Here is a 22,206-nt window from a genome sequence, read left to right on the forward strand (position 1 = left end):
CAGATGCGTGACGCATCTCCTGTCGGAAAGGCGGCGCATTGCTGGAGTTGCGTCGCAAGCGCGACGCAGCTCCAGCAAGGCTCGGGGGTGCCTTATCATTACAATGCTGCGTCAATCCTTACGCCTGCTTCAAGCAGGTGCAGGGTTTTGACGCAGCATGGCCTTAAATGTGACTGAGTGAAATCTTGTAGATTTCACTCAGCCACTTTTAGGAGGCGTTCCTGCGCCGGAATGCCCCCCCCCCCCCCCTGCTCCAGAACGCCTACATGTGGCGCAGGGCTTTACAACGTGACGCATCTGCCAGATGCGTCACGTTGTAAATACCCCGCAGCATGGCACAGGATTTGCGCCGCCGCTGTGTCACAAAAGTGACGCAACGGCGGCGTAAATGAGGGGCAAGGGGCTCATAAATCTGCCCCCACGTTTTTACGGCACTTCTTACGAATCTAGTTCTCACTAATCAAGCTTTGGCAATAACAGACCACTTTTGGGCTAGTGTTTTGGGATTCCTCTCTGCTGAGGCAGTCGCCCACCTCTGGTTGCTTCTGTATATTCATGTTCAGTATCCATGAGATATAAGCGAGACCTTAGGCAGGCACAACCTTGAAAAACCTTGACGAGCAACAAAAAGTCATTCCAAACGTCTGTCACCAGAGTGCAATCATTTGAAACGGATTTGCCCCCTGCAACACACTGCTTGTCCTCTCCGCAAGATCAATGGCCGTGCTCATGTTTCGAGGGCGAAGGTTCTATTCTCTCCGAAGATAATACATCAGTTGGACGGTATTTTGTTGTCATACTGTATTTCTGCATAGTCGTTTGACACGATCGTGACTGATGTTGATGGCTGCTTTGACTTATGGGCTGTCGCCATGTGCACCTGACGCTGCCGCAACCTTTTGTCGGTGATTTCCATTATTCAAAGCAGAGATAATATCCCACAATAGGAATATGCAAACCATGGAGCGAGCAGTTTGCTTAGGTTTTCAAAAGACCTTTCAGCAAAGATAGATGTGATCCAGAAATAACCAATCGTCAGAAATGCTTTTGTGTTCCAGATCGTGTTTGCTTACTGTAAAAGATTCAGCAGTTTTTTGGTTGCCTCAGCACTTGTGCAGTGGTGCTAAAGTTTATTTCTGGGAACTCGTCAGAAATGGGAAACTGGCCCGGTGCCTGATTTGTGCCGGTGAGTGCAACAAGCACTTGTTTCTGTTGAACTGGCACTTTCTGTGTGATGTAGGTGACAGCCCTGAAGTGGCTGCCCAGGCCCAGACAAGGATGTTGCAACATCATTTGTGGTTACCGTGGCACAGTGGTTAGAGATTACCAGAATGATATCTTTACCAGTAGTTAAGCTGCTGAGTGTTGTGACAGGGTAAATATATTTTGGACGCCCCTTCACTGTGCTTGATTTTTTCACTGGTGGCAAATCTTTTACTGGGCCTGAGAATGGTCGGAGCAGGCACCCTACCAGCGCCAGTATACTTCCAGCAGGGCTTTAAGTGGGCCGGGTCTCACCGGTGCTGAGCACCGGCAGATTTTTTTAAGGGGGCCTCGCAATGGGTCCCTATCGGGCGGTCCGTTTTTTCCCGGACTGCAGTGACAGAAGGCACATCGATGTGTGCTGCTCACACTGCTCACTTGTCCCTAGTGGAGAAATTACGGCATGACGTCATGCCAGGAGAGCGTTGTAGGGAAAAGGGAAATCCTTTAAAGAGAGTCATTTTCTCTCTGGATTTCCCTTCTCTTTTTGAAACTCAAGAGCAGCGACATTGTCGTGCTGTCACCAGGGCTTTAAGTGGAAGCTTTTTCAATATCATATACAAGCCATAGTTGCTGCTTATTTATCTTACGCAACCAACAACTATTGACAAAGCCAATAGTCCTGACTTGTTGTTGGTATGATGTTACTTGTTGTATCAGTTATCTGGATACAACGACAGAAACAGCAAAATACAAGTCGGGCGGCACACTATGCTAAGCACAGATTTTTAGCTTGTGTGTTTTATTCCACGTCCTTAATTACATTGGCCACGCCCCTTAGAGAGCCGCCGCGCCCCCCCCCCCGTTTTTAGGTCTCGCTTTGAGACATTTTGTAAGTGGGCTTTCAAAAGTGCTACCCACATGGTTTTGCTGGCCTAGGGCTTGAGTGCACGATGGCGTGCACGTGCACAGCTGCTCCTCTCTGCTCCTTGCATTTCCCCCTCCCTTCTCACCCAGCCCTTTGATGCTCTGCTCGATTACTTTCACTTTCGCCGCTTTGATGTTTGATCGCAAACGCGATCACTTCCGCTTGTTTATCTGTGTGATTCTCTGTTTGATTCTGTTCGGGGTCTGGCCCTGCTTACACTACTTGCAAAATCCACAAATACAAAACAAGAACAGCGGATTCTTTACATCTAAAGGAACGATCTCGGGAACAGTTGCCAGGCAGGGGTAGCTCTGTCTCCATTTACTGTTTAGAATCGGCTTTTTACTCTGAAATTTACTTGGACCAGCGACCCCTCTCTGCTGGCGCTCGATTAGAGAGACGGGGAGAGTGCTTTAGAGTGTGAAATAATGAACTGGTCGACCGCGCGAGCGCCACCGCTTATCTCATTCGCTCTTGACAGCTCCTCTCTCTCACCTCTGTCTTTCATCCCCTGCAACGAAATCACTTGCGCTGTCAACACCCCTACACTATCAGTTTGTGGTACTGGCCATCGCCTACACCTCCCAAGAGCGCCTTTAAATTTACATTTCAAAGTAGAGCGCTCCATATGATTTCAGAGTATGCCATACAGTCAGGGCACACGTCCTAAAAAAGTGAAGTGGGGGACTGAACAAGTCAGGCAGCATGCAAGTCACATCATAACGAGCGCTATCAAAGCCCATGACATGACGACGCGTGACATTCCATGTGGCATTTCGGGAAATTGTATTCTTTAAATTCTTACCTTTATATCATATTTTCACTGGCTGGATAATAGTTTCATCTATTTTGTTGCTTTCTACATTAGCCTATGTATATATAGATTGTCTTTATGGAAAAAACACCCCAGCATAACCCAGTGAGGCTTTCCACATAATAGTTGTAGCTGCTGCGGGGTGGTCACATTATGGAAAAATACGTCCCTGAAGGCTCACTTTTGGGCCAATGTGGTATTCTCATTATTACTGTTTTTTAAAGCCCACCCTTGTGCTTCTGACGCCTCGCGCACGTTGTCTTGATTTCCTATGAACCCTCCTCCGCTTCCTTCTGTTGCTTGAGACCTCCATCCGCGAGGCCACTGCATGTCCACGTTCGATCACTCTTTCTGTCTCCTGCCCCGATCACCCTTCCTTCTTTTACAGGAGCCACGGAGAACAAGCATTTGCAATGCAATAGGTCTCGCGTTTAAGCGAGTTTGAGCTATTGACATTGCAAATGACAATGCTTTTTATTTTTGTTTTCGTTTTTAAAACATAAATAAAAGGCATTGTCATTTACAATGCCAATAGCTCAAACTCGCGTAAATGCGAGACCTATTGCATTGCAAATGCTTGTTTCATCCTACTTTAAAGCCCTGACTACCAGCCTGAACAGTGGAGAGGATATAGCCTTGCTGATAGAGCGGTCGACCTTGAAGCTGGGGAACTGAGTTGGAGTCACGGCAACGACGCTCAACATCCTGTGATTCTGGGCAAATCACTTAATCTCCCTGTGCCTAACAAACATTAAAGTGTCCCTTGTAACCAAACTGGTGCTCATGTAAAGCACTCTGATACCTGATATCTTCAGGTCTAGTTCGTGCTATATAAAACTCTAAAAAAACAAAACAAAAACCGTATTGCATGTGCCCAGCTGATATATTGCCAGGAAATGGAGTGGTGTCCTGTACCGTCCAAGCTCACTCTCATCCTGGTCGTTCATTGGGCTTGCGGGACCTACACCATGGCCAGGGACATGGACTGTAGACAAGAACACACACACCATTGTTCACTCATTAAAGGCAACAGTGTGTAACACTACTAGCTTGCCCAGGTTGAGTAGGGTTCACAATGACCGCGCAGAAAACTCTCAGACCATATAATGGGGATCTTTTAGGCATGCTGAGCTATTTGCAAATTGTATTTTTAGTAACAAGAGAAATACTGGTACAGACCCTCTCTTGCTTAAAGGATTAGCTGTTAATGCGGAATTAATATTAAGCATGTATAAAATGAAGCCAGCAAAAGGATGTTGTGATTTATCCATGTTTATTATCAGGCGTATGAATGCAAATATGTTGTTCCTAATGATATTACAAAGCACCACTAAAGTACTTTGAAGCGGATACAAAGTCTTATGAATGGGGAGGCCAGAAAGCCATGAAAATACTATATACGCAAAAGCCTCTGCTGACCAGAATTAAGTGTGCGCGTGACTGTGAAACAATAAAACCACAATCTTTAGAACCGTAAATGCCTCCAGCCCGTCTCTAGGCCTACGGTGTCATGCGTAATCCAAGTGGGTTTAGATTAGTAACTTGGTGATAACCATTTCCACTGTTGTCCATGGCGGCTGCATAACAAAGCTTTCAGAAGACCACCATTCAATCCAAAGTCTATGAATATCTGTAGGAAAATTAGGGGTGGGCGTAACTCACGTAATTCCGTATATCATGATCATGTGGAATTACCTAAAATGTCGGTAAGATTATGAGTGAATTACGTGGGAGGAGTAATTCTGCATTTAGCACTATTTCTTAGAGCAAAAAGGCCCCAAATGGACACAGCGATGCATTAGTGTTGAGAAATAGCGCTAAATGTAACAGAACATGAATAGCGAATGCGAGCAGCCACGCTCACTAAATGTGCTCTTGGGGTAGGAGTTTCACCCAACGTACTGCCGGCATTTAGTTCTAAATATGGCAGAACATGAATAGTGAATGATTTTATACCCCCAAATGACTCTTAAATATGCGAGCAGGCGTATTCGGAAATTCCATGTCAAAGAGTTATGCAGAAATTACTCTGATTACTCCAGCGTAATCAAAATTCTGCCCAGACTTCGAGACATGGGATTGACAGGGCCCCTCCCTTCTCTGCATTCTGTATGCAGGGGTCGCATTATTTTGCGTTATGCCACATAATAAGAGTTGTGAGTTCCTGTGACGTCCTTGCGCATGACCAGTTGGAATTAAGGGGACGCGGGCTGACAGTTGACGACACCCTCCCTAGAGTACAGTGGGCCCAGGTCCTTTTTAATGACAACATCTTGAAAAGTTCTCGTGGCTTCAGGGAGGGGGTCAAAAAAATTTGAGGAGCAGGTGGAAGGTTCTGGAAAACTCACATCCATCAAGGATGCATCAGAGAAACTAAGAACCTTCCTGGAAAAGCTGATTATCTTCAGGGAAGGATTGAAAACGTGACAGTTTGAGGCGGAAAAACAATCTTGCTGTCTTTCAGTAAGGACTGAAACACTACACCTCTTTCAGAAAGTGCTGGAAAATCAACTATCTTTCAGGAAGTTTTGAAAAATTCAAGAATTACTTTGGAAGGATGCACACCTTCAAGAAGCTTGCCGACTCTGTGTTACTAATCCTTTGCGGATTTAGATTATTGTGTACCATATAAGCCCCTGAAATAAACAGTAGACCAACTTGAGTGCTTAGAAGCAGCGTAGGAGCCACTGGTTTCCATGAGTATTTAATGCACCCCCCTCCGTTTCCAGCCATGAGCCTGGGAGTTTCACCACACAGTGTCAACACCAGCTGTTATTGTTGGTATGTGCTTTTCTGCTGCAAAATGTCAATTACTTAACCATCATTTATGACAAGCTAAACCATTATAACCGGTAAGAAGGGCTTGTGAGTAAGCACCCAATACTAACATCTGAATTCCACCAGGGCATTACTGTTTTGTAATATAAGTAAGTACTACTCCGACTTTCATCTTTCTGAAGTCGATAAAACGAACACAGTTTAGTAAATTGATAGCTACTTCTACCATTTTCAGCAGAACTGCAGCAAAAAGTGGCCCGTAAATAATAAGCTATTATGGGATTGTGTATGAAGTCCTTCAAAGATATAACAAATGTATTTGTATCCACACAAATACCTTACATTTACAAACTGAGTTAAATCAGGTAAACCAAGAACTGTTTAATGCATTGAAGGATTCTCAGAAAACAACATAATCCCAAGAAATTCTGAATTTCTGTGGCCACTACATGTACAGCCCTGATCCTACGAGAGTCTACAATAAGCTAGGTTTAATTCCTTCTGAAAAGTCTCCTGGATAAGGGTTGAAAGGGCGGCGATTGCTTGGTAGTGCAGGGATATGAACCTATTTGCTGGGATGTCTGAGTTACTTATTTCTGATTGCTGTGCACGTCTCATTAATCAATTTTGAGTTACCTCTGTGGCAGTAGATGAAAGAGAGGCCACACAGTTCGAAGTACAGCAATTTGCTCTCATTAAGGCTTCAATGGCGGATATTGGATTTCTGGGGTAAATGTCTGTATCTAAGGATTTGATTAGATGTTTCAGCGTTGGTTCACCCCAAGTTGGTGAGTTTTTTTTCTTTCTGTGTCTTTTTTTAAGAGTCTGCACGTGCAGCGTTCCTGAATTGCAGCTCTAGCTCGGTGGGTGCTATTTTAGCTAGGCTGTTGGAATTCTGTGGCAGTACCTGACTAAATTATGTGATGGGAATGGCTGAATTACTCTGGAAAGAGAAGCAAATTAGGCAGGATATATGTGCAATTAAAGGCATTTCTTGCAGCTCTTACAGTAGCGTGATTATTAAACTGGGATTACAGGATACTGAGGCAAAATGAACACTAGTGCCTTAGAAAATACAGCAGTTTCTTGAGCAAAAGCAATCCTTTACGCTTTCATGAGATACGACTCACCAAAATGTTTCATTTTAACTGCCCTGCAAGAACCAGTGCAGCATTTCATGAATACTTCCATGTCTACATCACTGAATAAAGTATTAGAAGGTTTACTAATCTTATAAATGTAAGACCACTAGTCACATAAACATTACACAGAATTTAAAACATTATATAATTAGAATATGAAACAGAATTATACTAAGACAATCTAGTTAAAGTTTGCAATTTTGTCAAGAAATCTTTAATATAATCCTCCACAGACTGTGACTATCAAGTTATCAACTGCAAATAAATACAAGGAGCCTGCAGCCACAGTAGGTCTTTTAGTCTCAATCTAAAGACTTCAAACTCATAACCTATGTTCATTTAAAAATACCAGACTAAGGAGTGAAAAGTAGGCTAGATTTTCAGGAGCTCTATAGCTGCAATCACATTTCAATTTTCAGCGAAAGACAATGAATGCCGCTTATCCCTACTAGGAAGCAGTAGGTTGTTTCCCAGACAAAATAGCAATACATTTGAGTTGATCGCTCCTTAAATATCCTCTTTCCTGTACACTGTACACCTGGATTATCTTCCTTAATTTTATTAACAATACGTTGCTCAAAGGAGCTTTCGCTCTCATATTCTTGGGTTTTGTACATTTAACCAAACCCTTAAGGCAGTATTGGGATGCAGTAAGAAGTAAGGAAGGAAGGAAGAATTCCTGAAGTGAAGGTGTATGCTACCTGCCTGGTTATGAACCCTTTGTAATGTTTTGATGTGTTTGTTGGGATCTCACTATAGGCCACTATGGAATAGTCCAGCTGTCTTGTCCCCAGGGTTTCCTACAAATCCCTATGATGGTCATTTTGGAGTTGTGCTGGATTTTCATGAGTGTGGAAAGCTGTAAATATATGTCCCGACCACCACATTGATTTAGGGCACATACGGAGAGGTCAGAATTGAATACGCCTCCCAGACAGCGCATTCACTGCATGTCCTGTAGCTTGCGAGAAAGTAATTTTTACAAAAAGCGCCTGAAGGCCGCTCTTTGCTTAATATATTTTGGCTTCAATGTCACTCTTCTTTGCAGCGACCTAATTGGCAGCACAGGCCAAGCCTGACATCCGTTCCTGTCTATGGAGCATGGACTAAGCACAGATTGAATCTACTTAATTTGTGCCCATCCGCTGCTCATGCTGTGATTGCGAGATTATTTCTCCCCTCCCCTTTCCCCGGTCTGGTACTCCCTTCCTCCTCCCCCGAAACTCCCTCATTTTGTTTTCCTCATCCCCCCTCTTCCTGCTGTCTGTTATTGCTGGTTATTGCTGTTCCCTTCCCCTCTCCCTCTCCTGTTTCACCCCCCTTGCTTTTTCTTTACATATTGCACAGCAGCATGGACATCTGTGCAACATGGTTAAAAAAAGTGATATGACACGGTCCGCGCTGGGCAAAAGCACCTTTTTCACTTTAAGCCATGTTGCACAGCCGTTCGCTTTGGTGTGCAACACCTTAAAAAACATTGAGAAAGCCAATAGATCTCACATAGGCAAGACCTGTTTTCTTTGCCGATGCTTGTTGCTTAGCAAGGATTTCTAAACAAAGAATGGTGAGCCTGTATCTGTTTCTCTGTCAGTGCAAAGTAAGTTATTTTCAATCTGGTAGAGCATGTGGTCTAGGGTTGTGGTCTTCTTTACGTAACTTGATTTTGCATGCTCATTTGATACTGCTCTGGGAGTTGCAGCAAGAACACACGTATGTCTACAGAAAGGCTAGCAAGACACAGAGGATCCCTGTGGCACTGTTCATGATACCTTGTCTTTATCCACACTTGTGTTCTTGTGTGTGATAGAAAGGTTTACATCCATTACTTGGCAGGTCCTGATTAAACAGCCCTGGAGCCCATGTAGTAGACATGGTCGGACAGGTTGCCGTGATGCTGGGCCCACTGAAACTTCAGGTCCCACTGCAGAGCCCGCATGCGCCGCCTGGCGTGATGCACTAGTAGGATGCTGGAGGCCATCAGCCCCAGAAGCCGCAACACTAGCCTGACCGAAACCCAGGATAGAGGCCGAAAGATGGGAATCAGGGCCTGAATATCCCGGACCCGCTGTTCCGGCGGATAGACCCGGAACTGCGCCGAATCGAGAGCCGCTCCCGGATCTGCGCTTACTGGCGCGGAAAAAAGAAGAACTGACGTCAGCGCGCGAGGGCGGCGTCTAAGTACTCCGACGACGTCATTCCGGCGCACGACGCCGACGACGGACACGGAGCCGCAGACGACGCCTAGCGACGCGCAAGTGGTATTGCTGACGAAAAATCTTCCGGATCCAGTCTGACGCCTGGGGATATTCTAAGGTGAGGAATCTAACTAACTAATGTTTCTTACAGATACATCGTTACCGAAGTTAAGTAACTTGTTCTTCAGGACATATATAACGGATTTGCTCCAGTTAATAGTGTATCCAAAGTGCCTTCCATAGGTTTCACATATATTTATGAGTCTATGCAATGAGCGTTTGGGGGATGCCATATACACAGAACGTCATCTGCATATAAGGATTTACGATCTTCCCATCCTTCTGCCCAGCGGAGCCCGCGGATAATCGGATCTTTCCTTATCCAGGCTGCCAAAGGTTCCAGTACAAGTGCAAAAAGGAGCGGTGACAGTGGGCAGCCTTGTCTTGTTCCACGTCCCAAAGGGAATTCTATGGATATGTGTCCATTTGCCACTACGTGTGCGAGTGGTTTTGTATATAGTAGCCTTATCCAAGAGCAGAATTTAGGTGAGGTGTCATTCTGTTGGCCAATGTTTTGGCCAGGATATTGGCCTCTGCGTTAATCAAAGATATGGGACGGAAAGAGGTACACTCTCGGGCTGGCTTCCCATGTTTATGGATGGTCACTATTGTCGCCGTTCTCTGATCTTTAGGGAGCTCTCCCGTCTCTAAGCTGGAGTTGTACATCTTTAGTAAGTGTGGGGTGATTTTAGTTGTGCCTCTTTTATATAGTTCTATTGGGATACCATTGGGCCCTAGGGCTTTTCCTGATTGTATGTTTCCTATTGCTATTGTTAGTTCTTTGGTTGTGAATTCTGTTTCTAGTAATTGAGTCTCCTCCTTTGTAAGTGTGGGGAGCTGGATGTCTCGGAGGAATGCCATCGCTTCTACCTGCTGTACTGTGGTTGCCGGGGCATACACACGCGCATAGTGAAGCGCCAAAGTGTCTGCTATTGTTTAGGGGTCTGTTGTGATTTCTCCAGTGGCAAGTTGAAGTTCCGCCACCCATCGATCAGCTCGTTCCCGCTTATCGAGCCAGGAGATTGCAGGCTTTATCCCCTACTTCGATACTGTGTGCCGGGTGGCAGTTAGTCGGTTTTTCGCGTCCTCCCATAAGTATTCTTTGTATTCTTGGTTTTTTAAGGTGAAGTCGGTGTGTATTTGTGTCTGAGGGGTCTTGAGAGTGGACTAATTCTAATTGGCTCACCTCCTGCTCCAGGGTCTTCACCACTTTTGCCTTTTCCTTTTTATGGCCGGAGATCAGCGAGATTGCCTGCCCACGAAGAACAGGCTTATATGCCTCCCATAGGGTGAGGGGTGAACACCATTGTGAATGTTTATATATAATATTACAACATAATCTTTCAAACAATTAAAATGTCATGTTACAAAACTTATTAGCACTTAGTAGACAAGCATATGTGCGTAAACTAACTGATTTATGATTCTTATTCATGCAGTGCAATGAAAAATGTATTAAAGCGTACGTTCACATGGGAAAAGCGAATCTTGGACTAAAGGACTATGGTGAGGTAAGGTCCCATTATGTTCTTGAGAAGGAATATTAGAACTCTGCTAGGTCTATATATCCTAAGGTTTTCTGTTGTTTGTGGTGTTTTGCCGACACTTCACTATGGAAACAATGTAAGTTTACTAATATTGATAACATTATTTTTTGAAAGTTTGGGGTTCATCAGTTGATATGTATGGGGTATGCTGCACTATACACATTTGAAGGTGAAAATACTTATAACCAGTGATTTTCTCAATAAATCTGTACTGTTTTGATTTCAGAGTTTCTTGCATACAGTAAACACCGTTTAGTTAAGTGTTTCAGGGGTCAAACTGTATTAAACAAGGATGTAATCTTGGTATACAATGTCCTCCTATCCACTGCCACACTTCATTTGTTAACATTTAAAAAAAAAAAATCTTAATGTGATTGTTTCCTCATCTAGGCCAGGAATTGCTATCAGAAAATTCTTGAAATTGACCACAAACATGAAAAGTTAGTAAAAGGTACTTTTATTTTTTGTAATTACTATTTTGTTGTGACTAGGAAAGACATTCTTTCTCAACAGTTCTCATTACACAGTTTATGTTGCTACTGGTTCATCGCTCTCATTTTGTAGCATGTCTTTTAGAATAAAAAATGTTTCACTTATACAGTTTGACTAATCATAGCGCAATTTACCCCAGAATCTTTGTATGACCTTAACCTTTGATTTATAAAATCTCTTTAGGTATCCATTAGCTTCCATATGATATCTCAGCCCTGCCCTACTTTAAGAATGCTGGAATTGTGTCTGCAATTAACAAGCTCCTGCATGTCTCCCTGACCTGACAGTGTACCTTTCAGCTACCAGTCACTGGCACAGATCAATGACCTTAGTATATGGTTGTCATTCTGTGCCTTGATCCATCTCAGGTATTGGCAGCTTGAAGCAGAGCATCCCAAGGGATGAAGGGGCATTGCAAGTGATGCACCCTCTCATTTCCCATTGCTGAGGCGAGGATCATTATAAGTCGGAATGAAGCTTTGGCCCATATATATGAATATGTTGGGTTCTCTTTTTCTTAAATCTTTTCAAAGCACTAATTTAAACAGGGGGCATTTGCTATTCAATTTCACTCCTGCATACTACATAGAAAGTCTATCCCCACATGTCCATCACTCAGTCACACAGTTGTTGGCCCAGTTAATACTCAGCCACAACTTGGCCACTCACCGATAGCCTTCACTTGTATAGTCATGTATTTGTCACTCGTTACATATTTCTCATTCACAGATCCAACTCACAGGCTTGTTAAGCTTTTCCATGTGCTCAGAATGATGTGGTGCATCACTGATTCTGGTCCACAACTCCCACTTTCTGGGCTAGAACTGCCAGTCCTGGATACCTGCACCTCAGTCCACATGCTGAAATCCATTAAATGCAGCACATTCTTTATGCCGTACAAGTTTAAGTTTGAATGTATGTGTTAACCATCAACATTTCACATGGTGAGAAGTTCAATGCTGACGGGATAGAAAATATCAACAAATGGGTGTGGAGAGCACAACCAGATCAGTAAAATTAGTCCATTCATTTCATTTGGCGCTCCAGGTCACTTTATTTTCCATAGCAATGGCACAGAACAGCCAGCGCGTTTCATCCACTACATGTGGACTTCATCAGGGCATAGTTTCTTCAAAATATTCGAGCCTGAGGCATGCCGTGATATATACTATGGATCAGTACAGGTATAAGTAATCGTCTGTCCTTCCGATTCGGCAGGCGGGAGAAGACACATATCACGGTGCTTCCTTGCCATATATCCAAGAATTCTGATGAGTTTTGTTGGCCCATATATATTTGGGGTTCCAACGAAGGACAAGCGATTACTTCTGCCTGTACTGATCCAGAGTACATATCACGGCATGCTTCAGGCTCCAATAATTTGAAGAAACTACACCCTGATGAAGTCCACATGTAGTGGACGAAACGCATTGGCTGTTCTGTGCCATTTCTATGGATCTATGGATGTACATGGGCTCAGACTGGGGAGCTCAGGTGCAGAGGGGCTTTGTCCAATGGGTCAGTGAGTTAGAGGTTCTCATGGTTCTTAGTGTTCCCGCAGAAGAGGGAAAAGAAACACAGCAAAGCCACTTTGGTGTGGAGCAGTCTTTTTCCGTAGTCCCTCGACGTACGTTTTGGTGGCGGTGGTGAGCACAAACAAGCCTTGACGCTTGCAACTTGTGAAGGATAGTAGCCAATGAGCTACGTTCCCCTGGGGTCCCTACACCCCCTATATGACCACTTCCTGTGGGGGTGGGCCTGACCTTGTCCCAGAGTTCCTTATTCCACCTAAAGCAAGATGGTGGAACCCCTTTTTCGTGGAGCCCATAAGGTAGCCCACCTTAGGGGTGTGACTAGCCTGGTGGTGCAGCATGCCTACTTGCATACCTAATTTCTTAATGCGCCTCAGGGCAGGGGGTGGCATCTCCCAGGTCTGAGGGAAGCCGGGGTCACACATCAAAGGCGGCAGGGACTTTGAAGCCTCTGCCCTTTATATGCTATATCACTAGTCATCCTGCTGGAGGAGGTGTGAATACCTTCCTCGGTGAAGACATTGTTTCTGGCCTCAAGTAGCATGGGCTCTCACCTGCAGGGGTCGGAAACTTGTCTGTGGTGGCAGGCTGGACAATACCAGTCAGTCAGTACACTAGATACTGGTAGGAGTTTCAGGGGGCACGTCTAAAGTGCCCGCTGGTTGCATGTCATAATAAAGTTAGTAGTAGCAACAGCACAGATTTATTAAGACATGGTGTTTGATACCAAACACAATAGGTTTCAGTAAAGTCATCATGTATCTGGGGAACTCATAATGACCAGTGCCCAGTACATATACTTAAGATGGCTTCCCTGTTCACTTGTACCATCTATTAATTTAACCAAACAGCACAGGGTCATATTTGTTCATGCAGATATTCCCTCACAAGTAATATAATGCACCTTGCCTTTGGGCTACAAGGCCTGCTATAGGGGTGGCTTTGGCATGGCACACAGTAAGTGTACCATGTTGCGTTTTCACTCATGGTTTGCACCAGGATACGCAGTCTGCAATTGCAGCCTGCATGCAATTTGTATGGGGGTCCCTTAGGGTAGCATAATACATGCTGCAGCCCTTAGAGACCCCCTTTGATGCCTATGCCCTAGGTACCAGGGGTACCACTCACTAGGGACCTACAGGGGTGCCAAAGTGTGTGCCAATTGTGTTGCAATTAAACCATTTATCTTGTTTTTAGGGAAAGAACACTGGCACTGGGGCCTGATTTTATCACTTTAAATATTTTTACTTTGGTCTGTAACCCTACCTCAGAATCATGGTGTCCTAAATATTATCTAAATACATACACAATTAAACTGAAAAACCTGAGTTGTTCTTTTTCAATATCAAACAATTTATTTTCAATATTTCCAAAAACTGGAAATATTTTACTCTTCTTTCACTCCTGAACAGCCATTCATAATTACCCTCTGAAAAACAGAACCTGCAGCAGCCAATCCAGAGGGCATGTGTTTGTATCAGTATGCAGTTTCTTTACAAAGGCAGTAAAGTGTCTAGGCTTCTAGCGCAACTATGTTTGATAATAAGTCACAGGCATGTCTAATGATGAATGATTCGCAATGATAATAAGTCACAGGCATGTCTAATGATGAATGATTCGCAATCCACCCAAATGTTACAGTTAAGATCACGCATGTCTAGACACAATCTTGAAGATTTATCATGTTGGCATTCCAGAGCCATGGATGCAAGCCATTCTCAGCTTCTGATCAGCTGTATGATTCCGAAACTGCACAATCTTTCCAACTGTACTCTCAGTTCATCCGTTAAACTCGAAGGTATCTTGTGCTACAACTGGTGTGGTCTTTTGTTTCAGAGCTATTGTCTGTTGAAAGCTGTTTACTTTTCCCAATATGTCTATAAACACTTCAAGGTATTTCTTTGTCCACCTATTCATTTCCTCAACACCATCTATCTCTTGACTCACTTCGCTAACAGCTACTATTCAGAACTTTGATATAATCGGATTGTGATAGTTGGGGCCTAAACTAATATTGTGTTCTGGTTGTTCATCCCAGCCTGGCAAGGTGCCTCAGTTGTTTGCCACTTAAACTGTCCCCTCCACCTCAATGTCCACATATGTGAGCTTTGATTTGAGTTCTCAAATTACTGTCCCCCTCCCTGAATACATACACATTTGTTCAACACCTTTGAATCTTTTATTTGATTTGTTATTGCAACATAGTTTGAACATCCAATTTGCATAGCATATGGTAGAAATTCACTGAATTATAGCACGAGTTTTATCTGTTTATATCCTGGTGTGCAAGCTCACGCGGTTTGATTAAGAATTACTAGCACAAATCAAATGGCCTCTGACAATAGTACATAGAAACATGTTTGCTTTCTCAGATTATCTGAACGAGGTAGACTTCCATGAGCAGAAAGCTATCCAGGAGGAGAAAGCACTGGAGGAGTTCGCTTTGGGGAAAGAAACTTTGGTATCTGTGAAGGAGCTTCTTCAGAAGTTGTCCAAAGTGAACCAGGCACCAGCCTATTACGCGGGAGGAATCCGACTCCTGACTGTCACAATGCAAAACTGTAAGTGCTTTTAGCAGCCATGTAAAATTCAGTGTGTATACCAACTTCCTTATCTAGTCCATACCACTCTCAACTAGACCTGGTTTTAGCAGACAACCATGAAAGTGCAGTAGCCATGATTTAGACCATCCATTTAGAAGTTTTCTACTTTGTTGATGTTTATTCCATGGAGTGTTTTTTTGTTTACTTCTTTCTCCAAAAAGAGTTTATTAAAAATCATTTACTTACGTACATTATTCTTGTGTGTGGGATACAAACTCCAAAGAAAATTGGCGTCAGTTACGTCTTGTATTGAGAATTTGCAGATTTTTTTGTAGATATTGATATTTCTTTTCTTGAAGGTTAATTTTATCATGTCTAATCGATTGGTACATCTACCCATGTTAATGGTATGTGAATCCCTGCATATGATTATTAGGTGGATAAGATGATATGGACACAGTGACAAGAGTACACAGGAGTCAGTTTATTTGATTGAGTTTCTCCTACACTAGGGAAAGCACATATTGACCTGGAGACCAGGGTTGTGACAGATGATCCATGCTACAATGGCCTAAAAGGAGCTTCAAAATATATTTCCTACTTCGAATGGTACATAGGTAGATGAATATAGACACAGGGTTGTCAAGATTTCAAGGTTATCTCAAACTTAGTGTCCTGACAGCAGAATATTATGTGACTTTCAATGTGTACATATCATTAAGAAACAACCTCAGAATTATTTTGTTTGATATAACAATGTGACAAAAACTCCTGCAATTCCTTAAGTTAATGAAAAAAGAGTGAGCATTGTTTCCGAGAGCAACCTTGGAGTTATCTTTTCACGGAACTTGTAATAATACCCTCTGTGTAGGGGAGGAACGCTCAGTATGAGTGGACACTTGGAATGCAAAAGCAGTCTGTCCTTTGTCCAGCTGCACACTGCATTGTTCTCCAGTGTGACTCTGGCTCAGATTCTGTACATTAATGATGCTGCAACCTCTCCGGAATTGGCCACACGAACCGTCGTGAAATCCAGTACCACATAAAGGGACACTGAGCAACATGCTACTTTGAAGATGGTTCTTGCTTTACACTGTGCAATTGAGTGTTTTTACTTGCTTATACCCCTGCCTAACCTAGCGACTTCTCATGCCGATTCACTGATGACCTAACGCCCTTTTCAGACTCCCAGACTCCTAGCATATTAAAGATTCCTTCTGTTTGGCCACATTTGCAGCACTGATTTCCCCATGCTCCTATGACTGCCAACTTTCCTGGCTCAGCTTCTGACTCCGTTGACAGTTGCCCAGAAGCTGTGTTATCATACGCAACATCTGACTTCCCCATGTAAACAAACAAAGATCCCAGCAATAGCACTGACTTTTCACAATGGACTGTGACTTCCACTTGTCCAGTGAAAATATCCCAGGGCAGCTCTTGCTACAGAATACCACAGACATAACCTCATTGCCTCACTAGGGACCCTGAAGTTGCCTGTTTAAATGTTGTATTACTGAATGGGGAACAAAGGTGACATTTTTTGTCAGTGACTGCAGCTACTATTTCGTAGGTTCAAAAGCCTGAGAGGAATTATATACATAGTTGGTGCATGTCCATTGTCAGTTAAATATGAGAGAGTTTGGGTTGGATATGCCTCTGAGGTAAAGAGCCATATGTATCATTCCAAATTGCGATCGCAAATGCCGAAATTCGCAGAATTGCGGCGTTTGCGATCGCAATTGGGCTTAGTGGTATGTATGAATGAAAAACAGCCTCGTAAAATAAGGAATCGCAAAATTTGCAAATCCCTTGTTTGCGATTGCATTTAAGGAATCGCAAATTGTGATTCCTTAAATGAAATGTAAGAAGCACAGAAAAAGTGCAATGTGGCCTTAAGAATCGCAAATTACCACCAAATTCAAGTTGGTGGTAATTTGCGATTTCTGTGAAAAATTCACTTTTTTGCATTTTGTCAAAGTGCCATGTGGCGCACATACATATTTCAGGGGTGCAACAGGGTGTCCTTTTGACACCCTGGATCCCTTGAAATTGCATTCTCAATTTGCGATTCTCTATTTGAGAATCGCAAAATGAGAATGTGTTCCTATTCATTCCGATGGGCCTCTAGGCTCATAGAAATGCATAGGGAGGTATTTCTTAATTGTGAATCGCAAAGGAATAGTTAAGATTCGTAAGATTATTTGCAAATCCTACATACATAGCGTTTTGCGATTCTCAAATAGCGATTCACAAAAAATTGCTATTTGAGAAACGCAAAAGAACATTTTGATACATATGGCCCAAAGTCTTTTATGCATTGACCTACTTTTATCAGATGTCTTCTGCTTGTTCCTCCCTGTTAGTGTGGATTCCTTTCTTTACTCAGGTCCTGACATTAGTCCCCCATAGACTCTTCCCGCATAGCCATCAATTGCCTTTCCTGACGTAACTTTAGCCTGCAAATGCACACACACAGATCCAGAAAAAGAAAAAAAATTAAGATAGAGTGACATTAAGGAGCACCAGGTTATGAGTAAATAATATCATTGACTCATTATCTTTATTAGAACATTGATAACTACTTAGCTTTCCGCAAGGCTATTAAGACCCACCTTTTTCCTTCAATTTAGGCCTCCTTTCTGTCACCTGCCGCCCTTTCCATTTGCTATCAGCGCCGGAACGCCCCTTTGCTGGGGCAGCTGTGCGCTTTATAAAACCTCATAACATAACATAACATCAAGAAAAGTGTCTGAAAATGTAGTTTGAAGATGCTTTAAGTTTACAATGGAAAACCTCAAGGTTCAGGTCATACCGTTGCGATGTTAGAGGTCTGAACTACTTACAGCTGAATTTGACTCCTGTATAGTCTTCACAGCAAAATAGGGCCGAATGTTTGCCATATTTGAAAGATAACCACTGATTATGTAAATGTGTAAAATTTAAGTCAATTGTAGGCTAATGTATTTAAAGTGGATATCGTCTGAACTTTTCACGTATTCAGCCATCCTGAGCTTCTGTTTGAAATCTCTCTACCAGACTATCTCTAGTCTCCTTTTTCTTAATCCAATGAAAGATATCATTGCCTACAGCATATTGTATTTTAAGGCACCACATGAAGCACCCTAAATGTGTGAACTGACGTTAATCCACCAGTTCTGTGATGTTCAGTTGGATCATTCATGGATTCAAATGCTTGAATATTCTTTGTCATCCGGCTTGTAATCCTTGGTAACCAATGTTCAATGGCAGTGTAACAGAACCATATGGATAGGCACCCATATCTAGCTGCCAGATCTTCACTACGCAGTCAATGTGAAGAGAACATGTCAAAAGCTCTCCTAAGTTGTCTTAAAAAAATACAAATTTTTTAAGGAATTCTTCCAGAATATTATTTCTGCATTGAAGATGCGCACTAAGCACCAGCAATGGCTAAAGGAACATCTAAAAAATAAATATTTTTACAAGATGTGACAAATGTGGTGAGTGAAACTTACAGCAATGACAGGCATGCACTCTCTATAACTTGCCTGTATCGGAATCAACATGACATATTTGTTTGAATTTGCTGAAAAAAACTGTAAAGGATAGAGATAGATGATTGGCACTGGCTAGACTGGAGGAGCAGGGCAAATCTATGCATTTTGGTCCTGTCCATTCAAAACATTCAGACACTATGAGCCTTTTTTTAAAAGAGCTAGACTGCTGGTCACCAGATAAAGGAATGACAGAAGCAGAAAAAGAAAAAAAGGTGAGAAAAAACAGTGTGGACAATGTTCGTCACAGGCCTGCCATCCCACAAAAACACTCCCAAATGGTCAACCATGCTTTGTTGGATTTTGAAATCCAGTCAAAAAGGCAAAAGCTTTACCTTCTCCGGATTTGACTATCTTACCATTAAATGTTTCATCACAAAAGAAAAGACATTTCTCTACAGTGATGATAGGTTCATCCGTTGGTTTGACAGTTGTGAGTGTGCCTGCATAAACAAAGGCGAGTGCGCTTATATAGGAATCCTCATGATCCATGTCAATTTCCGAGGCCAGTCGCTTGTCAGTTTAATTTCAGTCCTTGAAAGTCAATTTAAGTTGCCTTTTGGTTCCAGTTACTAGGTTTATTTTTCCTGTTTTTAACTCCTCTGCTGCCGCCCTCATTGGTTAACCTCATTAACGAATCTGCCAATTTCTTCGACAGCATTTTCGATTACATCGTCAGTTTCTTCAAATATGTTTCTTTACCTTAGTGACCTTCCCACCAGTTGTAACAGTCACATCAACTCTCTCCATTTCACTAATTCCATTGACTATTCCTCTCCTGTCCTTACTTCTCTCCCCTTCATCATTTTATCCTCTAGAAAGGTTTTTACAGTGTTCGTCCTCTGGGTAGTAGTATGAAGGTTTCAGAAGCTCAAAAGAAATGTATCCTCATTCAGGCATGGACAGTTTCTTGACAGAAGAAAAATATAAACATGAACTGCTTGTACAGAGCAAGACTGCATTAGCTGTTAGAGACTTAAACATTAAATATGTCACTGTACAATTAGATGAGGAGATTTATTTATTTATTTATAGAGCGTGACATTCATCCCAGGGGATATCAAGGCGCTGATAGCAGGAGCGAGGGTATTAGGCTGCTGGAACAGGCAGGAAGGTGTTCGTTTTTTGGGAACAGATGAGTTTTCCGTTTTTTTCGAAACTCCAGATAGTTGGATGTGAGTCGTAGGTCTGTGGGGAGATCGTTCCATCTCTTAGCTGCCAAGTATGAGAAGGAGCGTCCTGCGGACCTTACTTTCTTTATACGTTTAGTTCTGGCTAGTGCCAGATATGAGGACCGCAGGTTACTTGTCGGGACATAGAACTTGAGTCTTCCCTGTAGTATTTTAGGGTCATTTTGGAATAGTGCTCTGTGAGCATGGCTGAGTAGTTTGAAAACCGCTCTTTGGCGCATGGGAAGCCAGTGCAGATCTTTCATGCACTCTGATGCTGAGCTTAATCTGTTTTTGTTGCATACCAGCTTGGCTGCGGCACTTTGGTGCACCTGTAACCGAGTGAAGAGAGATTAGTTCATGCCCACAAATAGAGCATTGCCATAGTCAAGCTGACTCATAAGCAAGCCCTGCGTGACTGTTCTTCAGCAGTCTAGTAGGATCCAGGGAAAAAGCCTGTGTAGCAGTTTCATGGTGGCAAAACCCTTGCGACAAAGGGCCCGTACATGGTCCTTCATGGATAGGGTGTCATCAATGAGGATACCTAATTTTTTTGCACAATGCTTTGGGATTGGGGATTGAAGAGAATACAGCCATTGCAGATGAAATGATGAGCCTCTTTTGTTGCAGCATAATGAGATGATGTTCAGTGTCCTACACCACATAGGCCCATGGTGAATGTGCCACTGGAAATACACCCACAATTGGGAAGCATGATATTTGGCTTTTACAATAGATTGCAGAACCCCGGTACGTCAGTTTTAGTCTCTCAATGGTGCCATCAGAACCAGGTTCAACTTCATCATTACCTCACCTCTTTCTGGTTGTTCCTTTGAAGGCTTTACACACCGATTGTGTTCCACCTGTGCCTCCTGTAATACCTAATGTGCCTTCACCTATGCTTCTGCCTCCACATCCACAAGTATCTCCTATGTCATAGGAGAGGAAGATACAAGACAAAATCAAAACAAAGGAGAGGAGAGGATGACAGTGATAATCAGGGCAGATAATTTGATGAGGACATCAGTTCAGTAGACATGAGAAGTAATGAGGAGTAATGAGGATGACAGTATGGATATTGATAGCCTAGGTTCTCACAATGATGGGAACAAAAATGTTGCCCATGCTGCATGGTGAAAGTTGTGGCTTCTAATGATACAAGTCAAGTACCATAGCCAAAAGATTTCTGTCCTAATTACATCTGCTGATTCTATACTTGTCATGGAAAAGTCAGATTTAGTTTACCAGTGTCTGTTTCAGAGAAATCGAATTTGTGTTTGATTTCGGAGAAAAGCCAGGAATGTCTATTAGGGCAATACATCTACTGGATCATCTGTGGAAAGAAGGTATATTGACAACGAATAGACCAGTGACAAGTTTGGAAAACGAATCTGAAATTCCTAAGAAGTATTAATCTCCTGACATTTTACTAGGATGCTTCATGAACCAAGTGGAGATAGAAGGTCTATAAGCATGCACAACTCAGTTGAACAAAAAGGATAGGAAATGGGATTCTGTTAGCAGAAGAGTCAATGTGCTGGATGCCGGTTATATCAGAATTGCTAACATGTCACCAATTATGTCCTGGTATGACCGCTAATTATGACACAAGATCGTGCCGTTCATCTAAAAAGTTTCAGAAGAAGACAAATGCCAAGATGAGTCCAAACTAAAAGAAGGGGGTTTGCATTTTTTTCTGTCCTTGTTAATGCTGCAAGAAATGTGTCTAGAGTTGGTTTTAAACTGATGGGCAGTGCTCCATTTGGAAGGGAGGGTTTACATGTTTCAAACAAGCACAGCTGATAATTGCATCCTTCCTTCATATGGCTGATGAACATTATGAAGATTGGAACAGTCTGAAATGTATAGATCCCTCTAGAGGATCCACCCAAAAGGGATTAATGTTGGGGTGGGAATGTCTCCGGGCTTTGGGTACAGTTGTGTTCCCCTGCACACCTCTAAGCATCTGGTGTCCTAGTTTTTGATTTTTGATCCTAGCCTCAACTAATCTAGTGTGTGTGCTTTGATATGTGCCTGTCCTTTGCATGAGTGTGGTGCCGGACCTGTCCTTTGACTTGGAGAGACGCACCAAGCATGTCCTAATTTTACTAACATCTGAATATTGTCCTGGTCAAGCCACTGACCCACTTGTTCCAGTTACAAGTTCTTTTTTCACCAAGAAAGGGCAAGCTTTGTAGAGTACTCTGAGGATTACTATGCAACCAGAGCTAGTGTCTGCTTGACAGCCTGCTTCCAAAGGTGAGGGTACA

At 42.9% G+C, this 22,206-nt stretch overlaps 1 protein-coding gene across 6 annotated transcripts in view; it reads left to right on the forward strand.

The window, feature by feature from the left end:
* The window catches only part of TTC12 (tetratricopeptide repeat domain 12), a 220,595-nt gene that overhangs the window by 102,511 nt on the left and 95,878 nt on the right, over positions 1 to 22,206 (forward strand). For all 6 annotated transcript variants that reach the window (XM_085647350.1, XM_085647352.1, XM_085647351.1 and 3 more), the window contains 3 exons: positions 10,560 to 10,631; positions 11,058 to 11,118; positions 15,064 to 15,252. In XM_085647350.1, coding sequence (XP_085503476.1) covers positions 10,560 to 10,631; positions 11,058 to 11,118; positions 15,064 to 15,252 — 322 coding nt within the window. The remainder of the gene's footprint in view (positions 1 to 10,559; positions 10,632 to 11,057; positions 11,119 to 15,063; positions 15,253 to 22,206) is intronic.

This window comes from Triturus cristatus, chromosome 3_2 (genome assembly GCF_964204655.1).
Source record: "Triturus cristatus chromosome 3_2, aTriCri1.1, whole genome shotgun sequence".
NCBI classification, from domain to species: Eukaryota; Metazoa; Chordata; class Amphibia; order Caudata; family Salamandridae; genus Triturus; species Triturus cristatus.